The sequence below is a fragment of the Ahaetulla prasina genome, chromosome 2 (genome assembly GCF_028640845.1).
Source record: "Ahaetulla prasina isolate Xishuangbanna chromosome 2, ASM2864084v1, whole genome shotgun sequence".
NCBI lineage: Eukaryota > Metazoa > Chordata > Lepidosauria > Squamata > Colubridae > Ahaetulla > Ahaetulla prasina.
In genome coordinates this window covers 174,930,096-174,947,129 of record NC_080540.1, presented here as the reverse complement: position 1 = coordinate 174,947,129, position 17,034 = coordinate 174,930,096, and the positions used below count along the sequence as shown (strand labels likewise).

The 17,034-nt window shown below is 41.9% G+C and overlaps 1 protein-coding gene across 1 annotated transcript in view; it reads left to right on the top strand.

The window, feature by feature from the left end:
- Positions 1–16,940, top strand: part of FAM120C (family with sequence similarity 120 member C) — a 45,539-nt gene extending 28,599 nt beyond the window's left edge. Inside the window, exons 12-16 of the mRNA XM_058173432.1 lie at positions 4,508–4,717; positions 5,848–6,049; positions 6,451–6,589; positions 7,352–7,409; positions 7,893–16,940. Coding sequence (XP_058029415.1) covers positions 4,508–4,717; positions 5,848–6,049; positions 6,451–6,589; positions 7,352–7,409; positions 7,893–8,174 — 891 coding nt within the window. The 3' untranslated portion in view covers positions 8,175–16,940. The remainder of the gene's footprint in view (positions 1–4,507; positions 4,718–5,847; positions 6,050–6,450; positions 6,590–7,351; positions 7,410–7,892) is intronic.
- The last annotated feature ends 94 nt before the right edge of the window (positions 16,941–17,034 follow it).

Genomic DNA, 17,034 nt, shown 5'->3' with positions numbered 1-17,034 from the left:
ACGCCACCACATGTTTACTGGACCCGTGTCCCTCCTGGTTGGTGCTGGCCGCACAGGAGGTGACACGAGGCTGGCTCCAGGGGATTACGAATGCTTCTTTGTTGGAGGGGGTCTTTCCGGCCGCCTTGAAGGAGGTGGTGGTGAGGCCTCTCCTCAAGAAGCCTTCCCTGGACCCAGCTGTTTTAGGTAATTATCGTCCGTCTCCAACCTTCGCTTTGCAGCGAAGGTTGTAGAGAGTGTGGTGGCATGTCAGCTACCCCAGTACCTGGAGGAAACCGTCTATCTAGACCCGTTCCAGTCCGGTTTTCGGCCCGGTTACAGCACTGAGACGGCTTTGGTCGCGTTGGTGGATGATCTCTGGAGGGCCAGGGATAGGGGTTATTCCTCTGCCTTGGTCCTATTAGACCTCTCAGCGGCTTTTGATACCATCGACCATGGTATCCTGCTGCACCGGTTGGAGGGATTGGGAGTGGGAGGCACCGTTCATCGGTGGTTCTCCTCCTATCTCTCTGATCGGTCGCAGACGGTGTTGACGGGGGGGGAGAGGTCGGCCCGAGACGCCTCACTTGTGGGGTGCCTCAGGGTCGATTCTCTCACCCTCTTGTTCAACATCTACATGAAGCCGCTGGGTGAGATCATCAGTGGTTTCGGTGTGAGGTACCAGCTGTACGCTGATGACACTCAGCTGTACTTTTCCACACCGGACCACCCCAACGAAGCTATCGAAGTGTTGTCCCGGTGTCTGGAAGCCGTACGGGTCTGGATGGGGAGAAACAGGCTCAAGCTCAATCCTTCCAAGATGGAGTGGCTGTGGATGCCGGCATCCCGGTACAGTCAGCTGCAGCCGTGGCTGACTGTTGGGGGCGAGTCATTGGCCCCAATGGAGAGGGTGCGCAACTTGGGCGTCCTCCTGGATGGACGGCTGTCTTTTGAAGACCATTTGACGGCCGTCTCCAGGAGAGCTTTTTACCAGGTTCACCTGGTTCGCCAGTTGCGCCTTTCTGACCGCCACTCAACACCGCAGAGAGACGGAACCAATACGTTGGTTCCGTCCCAGGTGCCTGATGGACCCGGAGAGGTTCCAGACGGAGCTTGGGCCGTTTCCTGAGGGTCTGGCTCACGGCACAGCTGAGGAACTTGTCGCGGCTTGGGAACGGGCCGCGGCGGGGGCCTTGGACCGTGTCATGCCTTTGCGGCCTCTGACCCGGCGTAGGTCTCAACCAGCTCCCTGGTTCTCCGAGGAGCTGAGGGGGATGAAACGCCGGAGAAGACGCCTAGAGAGTTTCTGGAGGTCCAGTCGTTCGGAGGCTGATCGGACACTAGTTAGGTCCTATAGTAGGACCTACCTAGTGGCAATGAGGGAAGCGAGACGTTGCTACGTCTCCTCCCTCATTGCGTCGGCAGATAACCGCCCGGCCGCCCTGTTTTGGGTTATTCGCTCTCTCCTTCAACAGAGGGAGCGGGATGACCCGTTGCAGGGACGTGCTGAGGAGTTTAGTAGTTATCTATACGACAAAATCGTTCAGCTTCGGGACGGCCTGGACCAAAATTGGGTAGATCCGGGTGGGATGTCAGAGAGCTGTCCTGTTGAGATTATTTGGGATGAGTTTGACCCTGTGGCTCCCGAGGACATGGACAGGTTGCTGGGTAGGTTGAACGCCACCACATGTTTACTGGACCCGTGTCCCTCCTGGTTGGTGCTGGCCGCACAGGAGGTGACACGAGGCTGGCTCCAGGGGATTACGAATGCTTCTTTGTTGGAGGGGGTCTTTCCGGCCGCCTTGAAGGAGGCGGTGGTGAGGCCTCTCCTCAAGAAGCCTTCCCTGGACCCAGCTGTTTTAGGCAATTATCGTCCGGTCTCCAACCTTCACTTCGCGGCAAAGGTTGTAGAGAGTGTGGTGGCATGTCAGCTACCCCGGTACCTGGAGGAAACCGTCTATCTAGACCTGTTCCAGTCCGGTTTTCGGCCCGGTTACAGCACTGAGATGGCTTTGGTCGCGTTGGTTGATGATCTCTGGAGGGCCAGGGATAGGGGTTATTCCTCTGCCTTGGTCCTATTAGACCTCTCAGCGGCTTTTGATACCATCGACCATGGTATCCTGCTGCACTGGTTGGAGGGATTGGGAGTGGGAGGCACCGTTCATCGGTGGTTCTCCTCCTATCTCTCCGATCGGTCGCAGACGGTGTTGACGGGGGGGCAGAGGTCGGCCCCGAGACGCCTCACTTGTGGGGTGCCTCAGGGGTCGATTCTCTCACCCCTCTTGTTCAACATCTATATGAAGCCGCTGGGTGAGATCATCAGTGGTTTCGGTGTGAGGTACCAGCTGTACGCTGATGACACTCAGCTGTACTTTTCCACACCGGACCACCCCAACGAAGCTATCGAGGTGTTGTCCCGGTGTCTGGAAGCCGTACGGGTCTGGATGGGGAGAAACAGGCTCAAGCTCAATCCCTCCAAGACGGAGTGGCTGTGGATGCCGGCATCCCGGTACAGTCAGCTGCAGCCGCGGCTGACTGTTGGGGGCGAGTCATTGGCCCCAATGGAGAGGGTGCGCAACTTGGGCGTCCTCCTGGATGGACGGCTGTCTTTCGAAGACCATTTGACGGCCGTCTCCAGGAGAGCTTTTCACCAGGTTCGCCTGGTTCGCCAGTTGCGCCCCTTTCTAGACCGGGATGCCCTATGCACGGTCACTCATGCTCTTGTGACATCTCGTCTGGATTACTGCAATGCTCTCTACATGGGGCTCCCCTTGAGGAGTACCCAGAGACTCCAGGTAGTTCAGAATGCGGCTGCGCGGGTGATAGAGGGAGCCCCTCGTGGCTCCCACGTAACACCTCTCCTGCGCAGACTGCACTGGCTGCCTGTGGCCTTCCGGGTGCGCTTCAAGGTTTTGGTAATGATCTTCAAAGCGCTCCATGGCATAGGGCCGGGCTACTTACGGGACCGTCTGCTGCCACCGAATGCCTCTCACCGACCCGTGCGCTCTCACAGAGAGGGACTCCTCAGGGTGCCGTCGGCCAGGCAGTGCCGACTGGCGACACCCAGGGGAAGGGCCTTTTCTGTGGGGGCCCCCACCCTCTGGAACGAGCTTCCCCCAGGACTTCGCCAACTTCCTGACCTTCGAACCTTCCGCCGCGAGCTTAAGACACATCTATTTATCTGCGCAGGACTGGACTAGAATTTTAAATTTTTAAATGTTTAAATTTTAAATCTGGTTTTAAAGGGGGTTTTATTAGTTATATCTCTATTTTAAATATTCGGCCTATGTAATAAGTTTTTTAAATTAATGTTTTATCCTGTATATATATATGTTTTTTAAGTGGCTGTAAACCGCCCTGAGTCCCTAGGGATATAGGGCGGTATAAAAGTGTGAATAATAAATAAATAAAATAAAATAAATGTTACAAATGCTGTAACGTTTTTAATAGAAGAAAAATGTTCTTCGACTCTGTCTTTCTTTGACTGTCACCAGTCCTGCTTTCCTTAAAAGTTCTGTTTGAAGGTCAGTACTATGCCATTGGTCCTGGAAGAAAGCCTACTCCTTAATTCTAAGATAAAGGTTGTAAGGGACTCCTTGAAACTGGAAGATCCCTGGTTCATATTCTAAACAGGTATATTAGATCACTTTCTCTCTCAAAATGGGGCATGGCCTTATTAGAGGTGGGTAGAAAGAGGAGTTAGACCAGTTTAAAGAAGACCAAAAGTACTAAGATGAAAATGCTTCCAAAGTACATGTTCAGTGCAGAGGAACTAAATGGCACCAGGTGTTGTCTCAGAGATGCTGAAAGGGTAGGAATGTTGAACAAAGGTGACCTCTGCCTTAGAAGGCTTTTTCTTGAAGTAAATGCTGTTTTCTTCCCCCTCTTGGATGAACATTCCCTGGAGGTAAAATATGCTTCACATCCGTAGACCTTATGATTTGAGCAAATGAGCAATGTAACCCATAACCACTGTGGTGTATTGTAGTTTGTCTTTCGTATGACATAAATACTTAATGTCTCTGGGATGGATGTCAGCCATTATAGACAACCCTGCTTATGTGAAATAAATGCTCAATTGGAAGTTTATACTCTTCTGTTTTAACAATATAGCCATAACAATGGCACTTAGACTTATATACCATTTACAATACTTTACAGCCCTCTCTAAGCTGTTTACAGAGTCAGCATATTGCCCCCAACAATCTCAGTCCTCATTTTGCTGAGCTTGGAAGGGTGGAAGGCTGAGTCAACCTTGAGCCTGGTGAGATTTGAACTGCCAAATTGCAGGCAGTCAGCAGAAGTAGCTTGCAGTACTGCACTCTAATCCCTGCGCCACCGTTGCTCAATATATTATAGGGAACAGAGGAATGGGTTGTGCTGCTTCTGATACTGCTGTCTTTAATACAGAAATAGTAATATTACTGTATCCTGCCTTATAAAGTCACTTAAGCTGGATCATGGTCATGAAGGCCAGAAGACAGAGGAGAAGGAGTAAAGGGAAAAAGTAAATCTGCTTTCCTTGCAGATTGAGAAACTGGATCCCCGAGGAGTTCAGTTGGCTGCTCTGTTTATGAGTGGAGTGGACACGGCCCTCTTTGCCAATGATGCTTGTGGGCAACCTGTGCCCTGGGAGCATTGCTGCCCATGGATCTACTTCGATGGGAAACTCTTTCAAAGCAAACTGATTAAAGCTGCACGAGAGAAGGCACCTCTGATAGACCTCTGCGATGGCCAGGTAAGCATCCTGTAGCAAGCAGTTGCTTCTGCTTCTGACTTACAAAATTGTGCTTCTGGTTTTCATTCGTAGGTGTTCTGATGTGCAAGATAGGGTCCCAATGCTGCCTATATGTTCTTCTCTCTTAGAAATCAACAGCGAAGCCGTTTGAGCAAAGATAGAGATGTTGCTCTCAAATTGCTTTATAAAATGATTTTTTTAAAAAAAAAAACAGCTTTACAAATGGCTGATATTCCAGATAACTTTGTCTTTCAGTTTTGTCTCCTTCATCAATAGCTGAATGTGCGCTTTGTGTTTATTAGACTGCACACAAAGACAGCAGGAAAAGTGCAGTGGTATCATTCTCCTTGGCTTACTGCCCTAAATAAGCCTTGGAGCAAATTGATAGCCCAGCTATCTGATTTATCTTGTGCTTTGGAGAGTGTACTGCATAGAACGATCGAACAAACCGGTAGCCGGCAGCAAAGGCCTGCTGAGAATCCTGTTGGTCAAGGAACTCCGACTGACAAGATCCAGAAGGAGAGCCTTCTCTGCAGTAGCACCAGCCCTCTAGAACTTCCTATTCCCTGAGGTGTAAGAGCCTGGCCTGGCCGGGGGGAGGAGGGGGTTCATCACTGGAGGTAGTTACTAGACTAACTTGCTGACCCCATCTCCCCCCCTGCACTTCCTGCTTTTCCTCCGCCCATCTTTTTCATTTCATATTCTCTACTTTCATTATTTTTATTATTTCATTCCTTTACTGTTGTTGTTTTTACATTTTTATCATCTTTTTTTCTTTTATTGTTGTAGGCTGCCCAGAGCAGCTCCAAGGCAAGATGGGCGGCAAATAAATTTAGTAAAGAAATAAAGTGAATCGTGTTCAGCTCTTGTTGATTTCAGTGAGAGAGTCGCAGCATCTGATATTATCTGGATATAGCCTCCTTATCCCAATTACTGTCAATTTATGGTATGATTTTTGCTGTTGGCACTTAGCCCAAGTTGTGCCAAAGGAACATGCCTTAGATTTCTCATCAGTTGCACTTCCTTGACCTTGGAGGATATTAGATAAAGACCGTAAGAATATGGAGATCTTCCCAGAATTCTACTGGATATCCATTGTGTGTGTTTTGTTTCTATTTGGTCTTGGTCAGACCGAGCAGGTGTCTAAAGTAGAGAAGATGAGGCAGAGTATTCTGGAAGGCATCAACCTCAACCGCCAGGCTCCTCCACCTCTTCTCCCACCTCCACCCTTTGTGCCCTCTATGGCAGCACCTTTTTATCCAGTGCCTCTTTACCCTCGCACTATTGGATCAATGCCACAAGCAGCCCCTGGGAGGACTAGAGGCTTCACAGGTAAGTGACTGAGGTCCAGATGCTTCTACTAGACCCCTAATTCATACTTAATGTGATTCCTGTATTTTGAGTGTAGTTCTAAACAACCAACTTAATAGTACCAATATTAGAGTCCTCATAAGAGTCCTCATGCCAAGTGTCATCTTGGCATGGAATTCTTGGGAATATTAAATGCTAATTTTCTTGTGACTTCCAGCTCATAGTTGTATTTTTAATGCTGAAAGGATGCAACCTAATGTACAGTTAACCAACAAAAACACGTGTGCACATGCTTTCCTCCTCCCCTGTCTCTTCCAACAATAAATTTGATTTATGGACCCTAGATCTATGGATAAAGCTAATCCCATGTCCCCCTGTCCTTCCTTACCTTTCCTCTTACTGACTATGCCTTTCCTCTCCAGGACTCCATCCAATCCCACCACAAGGAGGCAAATTGGAAATTGCTGGGATGGTGGTGGGGCAGTGGGCTGGGAGCAAACCTTCTCGGGGGCAGGGCTCCTTTGGCATGCAGGTGGTGTCAGTTGGAGGCCCAGGGAAAGGGTAAGTAGTACTAGAGGATGGCTTTGATTAGTTTCTGCCAGATTCTCACTTCATTCCTTATAACCTGTAGAAATGCTAGGGCATCTTAACCGCAGACTACAAGCGCTTGCTTGGATATTTTGCTGTGGGATTATTACTACCTCAACAGAGCTAAAAGGAGAAAGAGTGGAGATGGGAAAGGAAAACAGCAAATTAAAGCATTATTTCTTAAAGATACATTTTTCTTACAGTGACCAGATTTAATGGAAACAGTTCAAAATAGGCTAAATGGCAATTTGAACTTTCAGCTGACTCTGTTTCCCATCTGATGGATGATAACTAATGGAAAGGAAAAAAACAAAAGAAATAAACACAGCTGTTCATGTTTAATATTTGTATGTAATGTCAGTCTTCTGAGACTCTGACAAATACATCCATGCACATAAAGGACCATGATCTTTACAAACTTTTATCCGTGTCTCAATTGCTTCCTGAAAATTGTTTAATGTGAAAAGCATCTTTATCTGACCACAATTCATATATATCCTGAGTGAAAGGCTCTTTAAGCCTTTCCTGTTTTTTAGCACAGGAAATGTATTTATTTATTGTGAAGAGATTAAATTATCCTAAATACTGTTGGATTTTGATCTTGTTCATAAAATGTTAAGAGTCCCTAAGTGATAAAACAGTGTATATCAAACAATCAAACAAACAATCAATCAATCAATCTCTTCTACCTGTGAACTTGAACTTTCAGCTTTTTTTCTTTTTCCTATTCTGCAGCCGTGGCCGTGATTGCTCTGGAAAAATCCCCAAAGGAAACAAGAAAGTAAACAAGCAAGTATGTCTCCCTAAGGATTGTGGAAATTCATTTTATTGTAAAGAATTTTCCTCTTTTTCTGATTGATCCATATTGAGTTCTGTCCACCTCATCCACTATGTAGCAGACCCTTAAAGAAGGAATGATCTTTGAAAATGTACAAATGCATACAGTAAAGGTCAGCTGCACTGCGATTGCTGGCCCCAAGGCGATCAGGATTCCGTAAGAAGAGTCTCTTCAGAACTCTGATGTTAAGGCGTAACAAATATAATCAGGCAAAATAATGCAAGATTGTAAAACTCTTGAAATATATACAGTATATATATTTTGTAAGTTGCCTGAAACTATTCAGAAATGGATGGCATACAGATTTGCAATGTAAAAAACAAAATCTAATGACATTTGGAGATTTCAACTCTTCCAGCTGTGTTTTAATCTTTTATAGCAGGCTTTGAGTCTTCTGCTTCCTGACCTTTTCCTAAAGCTATCCTTTGTGTTCGACAGAGCTTGACCGACGGAACTGCAAAGACGTCCGAGTTCGGTAGCAACGGCGGCAGCAGCTGCAGCCGACCCCAGTCCCAGTTTAATGGGGATGGAGGCCCCCCCTCCAGAGCCAACGAAGATCCCACTGTTGGAGCATGCCCTTCAGCCGCATCACCTTGTGCCTTAGCAAGAGACACTGACTCATGCAATAACAAAAGCCCCTTTTTCGGGACGCTGGGTGGGGACTCTGAACGATGCCCAGAGAACAAGCTTCCCTTCCCAGCTCTTCAGAAAGAGGAGTGAATAGATGCCGCTGTGGGTCCAATTGGCTGGCAAATGGGGGGGTGGGGTGAGGTGGGATGACAAGATTTTGACCTGCCAAGAATAGAATGGGGAAATTCAGCCCTTCAACACATTGGTTAGAATGTAAATGCAATCAAGTGCTGGAATGGAATTATTAGCTAGGCAGGGCAGGGACAGGAAGATTGCTGTCTTGAATGCTCACATTACAACATTGGGCTAATTAATCGAATTGCTCCACTACAGCAGATATTATAATATTGTGAGGTCAAACAGCCTGCTGGGACTCTTGCCCCTGCTTTGGAGAATGACATCAGCTTTTTTGCATTCCGGCCCCTCAAATTTGCCACTGTGCCAATCGGATCCATAAAGGCGGCAATTTTTTAAGTTTATTTGAATTTATTTTTGTTTTTTAATTTTATAGGGGGAAGACTTTTTAGGGGGCAAGAATTATGAATTCTGGATTTTGGGAAGGGGGATATTTTTAAAGGAAGAAAAAGCCAGGAAGGTTTTACTTTAAAATGGGGCAGATTTTTCCTGCCTGCCTTGTTTAATTTCTTGCCAACTCCCCCACCATCAGGCCAAATAGCAGTATTGCTTTGAGGGATGGTGATGTTGGTATGAATTAAGGGGTGTGTATGAGAGACAATGATTTTTAAGAGAGAAAGAGTAGTACCACCACTGCAAATTATACACAAGATGCATATAGCAGTTGGTGTGTGCTTTTTATTATATATGAAAGAGAGAGAGAGAGATTATATTTATATATAACATGAATAGAGCTATATATAAATATGAATGCTACAAACCCGGAAGGGGTAAAAATGTTCCCGGGAGACAACTTGCGTTCCAAAGCGCTACGTGTTTAATGAATTAAAGGTCTGCTTCGCCAGTTGCCAGCAATTGGGTCCTATCCTCAGGTTGCGGCAGTAGATGAGGCAGGCCTCCTGATACCAGACAGAACACTTCTTATCCTTAAACAGACAAGCACTTACTGTTACAATTCCAGGACTGTGAGCAAATGACTGAAGATAGCTGGGGCTGTAAAGATGTGGGGTGGATAGCCATCCAAATGGGGAAGTCATGGGGTGAGGCTGCAGAGATATCAATCCTATCCAGAAACTGGGGGGGAGGGGGGGATGATGGGATTCTAGCTCTTGTCATTAACAGGGTGACATTGGGTGTGTGGTGGGGGGGTTGACTGCAGTTGCTCAGCTGGCGATTCTTTATTCTCTTCCAAGGGAATCCTACAAGTTCAATACAAGATCTGGAATCTAGGATGAATCGGGCCTTTTAGAAATCACCCTGCCCACCCCCAGGCTTCGCACAATCTGCTATCAATTATTATGCTGATAATGGGAAAAATTTTCAAAGACTTTCTGAAAACAGTTGGTCGAGGTTTTCAGTAGTGTAGCTAAACTCCATTATATACACAAGTTTCTCTCCAATTACCCTATCCTTTGGGGCTGTCTGATTTGAATTGCACCTATCCTTGCAGATGATCTTGTAGAATCTGAAAGCCTTGAATTTTGGAAACTTGGTAAATCCATTAGAAATGTGTACTGAAGCAGATTTCAAATGCAGAATATTTATATAGAGCAGGCAGTTCAAAGTTTTTTTAAAAAATCACATAATTTGGGGTAGGAAATAGAACAGGCTGACCATTCTGTTGGAAAGAATTTTTAAACCAGTTTTCCAGCTGCAAACATACATGCACTTCTGCAGCGCATGTTTCTAGTTTCTTACAACTTCTATGGCACGTACCTCAGATGACTTGAATAATCTAAAATGTGTTTTGATTTTTAATTTGTCTTCTGCTATCAGTATCCAGTAGGCTGAATGTTTCCCTATCCAGCAGAGGGCACATGATTAAACCCACTGCCTGGAACAATGGCTGGTTCCACTTCAAACCAAAATCAGAAAAGTATTCTTAAGAGTGCAAAGTAATTATATGAAATTAATTGCCACAAGATAAATGTTGGTAGCTACCACCATAGACCCTTTAGTGAGTGATTCGATATATTATTGGGCAACAAGTCTTGATAACTAAATTGAATTTATACGTTCATAAGAAATATTTTCTTAAATTTCAATTACTGCAGAAGAAAAATAGGATTGTGTTAAAAAGTGAGGGAGGGTATTATCCAGATTTTTAACATGTATTTGCCTTACTTTCTGCAAATTTATAAAAGGGTAGTTAAAATGGGTTTAAAACCTGAAACAGGGCAGGGTATCTTATTTCTACTGCTGGCTCCATTCCCTTGAGTAAGTTATTCATCTACCAGAATTCAAAGTAGGAAGCCCTGATCTTCCTCTTCCCAGTTTAGCTGCTCATCAAAAGATTTGAACTGTTTGCTTCAGACAATTTTTGGAATCTATCTGTAACCAGTTGGCTATTTTTGCTCTGCAGCTGTTGACACAAACTTATTGAGATGGGAAATTTCTTATATTGCTCTAAGAGCAGGACCTTTGGAAATGATCCATGGTTGCCAGAAGGGAGGTAGCACCTGAAAAAGTTTATCCCTTATAGGCAGGAACTTGACAACAGCCAAAGGAAAGAGTTGCTTTCACCTTTGGGGAAATAGCTAGAGCATTCTAAAGGGTGGGAGAGCATTTTTGTTTGAAAACTATCGTAGTTGTAGCTGGGTAATATGGGAAGTAGACTCTATTTTAGAAAACAAAGAGCTGCTATTTAAAGTAGTTTGTGATACAGAGTTTAAGTATTAAGAATAACTTGATTTTTTAAAAGTATTTCTGGTAGGTAAATTTTGGAAAAATCAGATTTTTTTAAATAGTCAAAGCAGCACGCTTTTCAGCTGCAAAAACTAGTAATTCTGATTGGGTTGACATTCTAAACGTTGAAAAGAGAAAGTTTTTGTTCTGCTGGATAAATTGTGAAGAACTGGCAAATTGATGTCTTTCGTGTTCTGAAGTACTTGCTGGAGAGTTAACCAAGAGAATCATCTTGTTTAAAGATAGCAGTACTACTGAGAATCATACATTTGGAGAGCATCTTACAAGCTTTCCCCCCCAAAAAAACAAAAATAAAATCTTCTTTTCCTTTTTTAAAAAAATATTTATTTGCAGAATTAATGGAACTAGTAATCAAGTCTTTTAAAATCTTGTTTGTTTTGTTTCTAACCTTTGCTGATCATTTAAAGCTAGTTGTCCAATGCAAAAATTGCCTTGAAGAATCAAGCCAACTTTCATTCTGGAACGACTTGCATTCTATCAGTGGATTTCATTGAGTACTAATAATCTAGATTGCCTGGATAATTTTTTTATATTTGTGGGATTTATTTTTTTAATCACAGTTATCCCTCTATTTCTCTTGGTTCTTTCATATTGCATCCTGGTGCAGCCCCTAAATAACATTTTAAATGTTTAACTTTCTTTTGCAAGAAAGGCCAAATAAAACCCAGTTCTCCAGTAAAGCAAAATGAATAAATAAATAAATCCCAATATACAATTTAGAATACAGTTCTTTTAGTCTTGGTATCTAGGTAGCACCCTATATCTCGAGTTATAATAGCAGATATTAATCTGCTATGAACTTCCAGCATTGGGTATTGGATGTCATTTGCAGGGGAGATATATGTCTACTTCTTGCATGGAAGATCCAGCATAAATTAACAACTATATTTGCAGCTATTATCTTTCGCTAAATGTGGAATCCAGGTCTGAATTTTTCTACAATGGCCTTAAGATTCATGCTTTTGTTTCTTTGTTATGATAGCAGAACAAGGCAGAAGTTTAAATCACACATCAAAGAAGATTGGAGGAATCTGCTTTTTCTGGTGATATCCTAGCCCCAGTCTCAGTTGAAACAATTAATTTGAAGAGACTGTGGCTCTCCATTGTGAAATGTGCTCTAATCTGGGCCTAACAAGGAAGTAGGATCCTATTCACAGGATGAAGGATGGGAAAGATAAAGACTTTCATTTAACCGACACATTTCCTGATGCAGGTTGTTTAACTGATTGATTTGGAATGGGATTCCCAAGTGAACTTTGACATCTTCCTTTGTGTCAACTTTAGTTTGACAGTATTCATAGAGGCAAGATTCTGTCCTAAGGGCAGCAGAAATGTCAGTGCAGCCAAATCTTTGCCAGTTCTGATGTCTAATCTCAGAGCTACAGATCTGCTTGCTTATGTTAGTCAATTATGGAGGTTTGTAATGGATAATATAATTTTCTACAGTATTTCACAGTTTAGGGGCAGATAAGGCTGCCTCAGTTTGCTGTTATTTTCATTTTCTAAAACTATTTCCAGTGCTTCAGAAGAGGGAGCTCTCGAGAATGGGATCAGAGTTTGACCATATTGCTAAGGTTTAAAAAAAAAAAACATTCTGGTCCAATCCCCATTACTGAAGCCCTGTAGAATTCATGTGGTTTTATGATCTGTTTGGGTTGCAGAAATTAATGAGTCTCAGGTGTAAACTAGTTCATTTTGCAAGTAATAGAAAAATATCAGAGTTCTGTACTGTGTTTCTATGGGAGTGTGGAATGTGGGACTGAATATATAAAAGTCATTTTGATTTTTTTAAAAAAAAACCTAATTGTTCATATTAGCAAAGATATTCTATAAAAATGTAGGGGCCTGGGTGAAATTTCAGATCTTGAAAATGATGCCTAAATTTAATTTGATACATATTTTTTTTTAACATTTTAGAAAATGGTTGTGGAGATATGCATTTGATCATTTTATATCCATGACAAAATTCAATGTTTGAAGATTAAATTTTACTTAGTTTTGATCTGGAGTATGCGGATTTAAGCCAAGCTCTAGTAGAAAATGAGGTTTGAAATAATGTTATTCAATTTCCCTTGATAAACATCCTGGATAATTTTTTTAAACAGGTAGATGATTGAGGCATGATTTTGTTTTGAGTTGCTTACTGTCTGCTGATCCAAAACAATGGAAGGTATCATGCAGCTTTAAATTACTCAATTAAAATGCAAAGTGCTTCCCTAGGGGCTGTAAGAGGGATAATGAAAACATGCAGTTCAAAGTCCAGTGTTGTATCAGAGCCAAAGAGATGGATAAAATTACTGATTTTGTTTCTCCCTTCTGGATCCAAAGAATCACCCCTTTCTCCATTGATACATTTAGATTTCTGAATGTATTTTTATTTTCACATCAGTTGGTCAAGCCATCTTTTACTTGCATTAGTTAATGCTTTCACTTACATGACCTTTCTTAAAAAGCGTCTCTGATTCGATGCGATTGCTCCACGGAATGAGAGCCAGATGACATGGCCTTCTTAAGTCCACAGTAAAAAGAATAATTTGGCAAATGTTTTTTAAGCAACAGTGGATTTGCATATGTTGTTGCAAAAATTTACTGTTTTAATTACTGCAGTTTCCCAAATCAGGTCAGCCTGATATGGTTCCTGTCTACAGACCTAAAATAGGAATATTATTTTACGATGAAGTCATTCAAACTGGAGAAAGGTTTCTTTGAGAGAATTAAAGACGTTTGGAAGGGTTCCTCCCCAGCCTAAGTTTTAGGATAGAGCTGATTAATATCATTTGGGGTTTTATTTTTGCAGAATGAGAGTTCTTCTCCTAGGGACCCTCTTTTCTTTTGATCAGAATATCCTGCCCCAGTCCATTGGCTAGGAAATTGGGAGATCTGAAGTCCAACACATGTCTGGGGAGGGAACCAGATTGAAAAAGGTTGGATTAGAATTACAGCATTGGGTTGTGCTTTGAAAAACAACAGATAAAGATTTTCATATTGTTATTGTCTTTATTTGGGGGCAAAAGAATGCAAATTCCCTATCTTTCCCTAAACTAGTAAATAAATGTATTTACAGTAGTTACTAAAATTTTTGAGGGATCAGAAATCAAATGTTAATACAGGTTACACTGTGCCTTAAATAGTAATGTTAAAATTAATTTGAACTGAAACTGAAATGACAAACTTTCAAACTGGTGTTTTTAAAGAACAGTTTCTAACACTGAGGTCCTCTTGTAAAATCAAAAATCTAAAGTATTGCTTTGGAGTTGAGGGTTCAGATTTCAAAGATGCTAAATATATAGCCCTCAAACCCTTGTATCCGAATTTCAAAATCTGGAAGTGTTTCATTTCAAATATGCAGGTGATGTTTACCACTGCTGATCGTTTAGTAAAAAAATAGGTATTGTAAGTTTAGCCTGTTTGTGATCCTAGAGAAGTATGTGAGTAAAAATCTGAATATACAAAGAAGCATCTATTTTTCCTATCCTTGCACTTCTAGAAAGCTGGAAACTTAGTGCAAGATAACCTGTGAAACCTAATAGTCATGATAGATAATACGGAAGTTTTATGAAATAAAAGGAATATTTTTTTTGTATCTGTGAAAAAAACTGTATGGCTCACTGGAAACAAAATGATTGCAATTAATTGCAAATGTCCAGTTTATTGAGGTTGATTTCTAGGGAAATATTGCAACTAACTGACCCAAAGGTTTTCTCAAGTATTTGTGAAACTAAGCCATTCTTTTTCATTTCTGTAACCCTTATTCCTGGTATCCCCCATTTTGATGCCTTCCATTTGAGATGGACTTAACTCCCATAATCCTTAGAGTTTATGGAAATTGAACTTCAGTAGTTTTGGAGACTTCCTTGCCATGGAATCCTGGTCTAGATTCCCTCTAGAACTGGGTCTTTGTGTGGTATAGATTGTCAAGTATATATCCCAGTGAATTAAGGCCCATTTATTCCACCTATGTTGTCATGTTTATTGTCATCAATTGCTGAGTTAGCATATTGTGATGTTGACAATTCATTGAAGTAATCCGATTCTTCCCTACCCGTCATCCAGTGAATCTTAAAATACCAATGTGACAAAGTTTTTCTGAGTTCAGACTGCATCCTTTAAAATATAGGAAGACATCTTTTAGGGTAGAAATACAAAATTAATCTTTTTAAGCTTGCTGTATTCGGTTGCAGTTCTGAACTTCTAAAGCATATTTCCTGGAGTCCAACAACCTTTGTAAGGATTTGACCCATCAAATCATAGACATGGGATTTTAGCATGCTTCCTTCATAAGCTTGTCACCAGGGAGGGAGGGAGGGAAAGTTTAAAACCAACCTGTTGACCAAGATTACTTGCCTTTCTCTTAGGAGTCATTCATCCCATTCTGAGGCAGTACTGAAAATTGCGACTGTGGCTAGCAATTCCTAAGATTTGCTACCAGTTAGCTTGGCTGGAACTCTTTAAGAAAATGGAATATTCCAAATATACTTTCAATATAATATATACTTGAAAAGACTAGGGAGCCTTTTCCGGGAGGGACAGCTTTTAACTTTTCCTGGTGTGGTTTAGAATTACACTTTTTCTTGGATTCAGAATCAAACAAGTGAACCCTTGGGTCCCTGGGGGAAAGTGACAAACAAACATTACAACAGGGACATGATTCTTGTGGAGGGGAATGGGGGTGTCCCAATCCACAATTATACATAGATACACTTGAGCCTGTGAAGAGGACACAGTGCCACTAACTAGCCATTTGGGCCAGAGAACCACCATTTCCCCCCCATCACTCAACTTCAAATGTAACTTAGTGCAAACCTTAACTCTAGTTACTTGGATGAAAAGCCCCATTGTACTATGGTCTCTTCTTCTAAGTAAGCATGGTTAAGATTAGGCCACAGAAGTCCTACACAAACTACAATGTGTTCTTTTTTATTTTTAATGTAGTTAGCAGAATTTTACTACCAAGGTTGAATCATTATAGTAGCTAACTTACAACATGTACTTTGCTAAATATGCATGTACTTCTATTTTTAATTTTTTATTCTTCCCATTCTCTCCCCTCCCAAAAACCTCTTCTGCTTTTTGGTTTTACCTGTGCTATTTCTGTTTTGAAGTCCACCTTTAATGTTTAAAGGAAACCTAATGAACACACCTGTTACGAATCTTACCATTTTTAACTGCTATTTACTGGTCATTGCTTAAAGTCAGACGCTGTTGCTCATTTTCTAGTTATTTTTCAGATTAGATTTTTGTCCTCAATTTTGAAAAATCAACCCTTTCTTCCCACAAGCACCATATCTGTCTATAATATTACCCTTTCAGATGGGATGTACACCTTTTCTGATTATAACCATTGCTCTTGTATTTTGGTAGATGCTTTGTTGATAGTAACTAAATGCCTAGTGAGATTTTTAAAAGTAAAAACAAACTCAGTTGTTATTTTAAGCCAGTCTTTTCCCTCATACTTTCCTTGAGTAACCTTGACATTGCATTTTTACCAGATATATATCTCTCCACAATTGCCTTTTCAAAATGTTTAGCCTAAGATTTTAGCTTAACAAAATACAAATCAATAATTTTGCTGAACAGAGTAAATCTGATTTTTCTTGTTAGTGATCCCGTCAATTGCAAGTTTCATGCTTTATTTATATGGGAAGTTAATGATCAATACATTATTCCCTTCTACCTTTTAAAAATATTTCTTTTTATGCTAATTAACACCTGTTCTTAGTGGATGGATAAATGTTATCTTTACTGTCCCCACCCCAATCTTGATAATCAAATACCCATCTCCCCAATCCTTGCACCCCACAACATACTCCATAGGTTGTTGGGTTTTTTAATCAGTGTAAGTTTGGACAGGTTGCTCTAAATCAGGGGAAATTTGCAGTAGGTTTGTGATCAGAAAGCTTGGGTGTCTTTTGGGAATGTTTTTTTGCTGGTGGAATCTTGGTGCGCTGTTCATCTGTTGATGATGGAGAAAGACTTACAGTGCTTAATAAAGTCTATTCTTTTAGTAAAGAAAAAGTGTTGTCTCTTTTGTTTTATGATCTGTTTAATGAGGCCACCATTTCAAGTCACTACTAGGTATGAGCTGCAACTCTGCGGAAGCTGCTGGAGG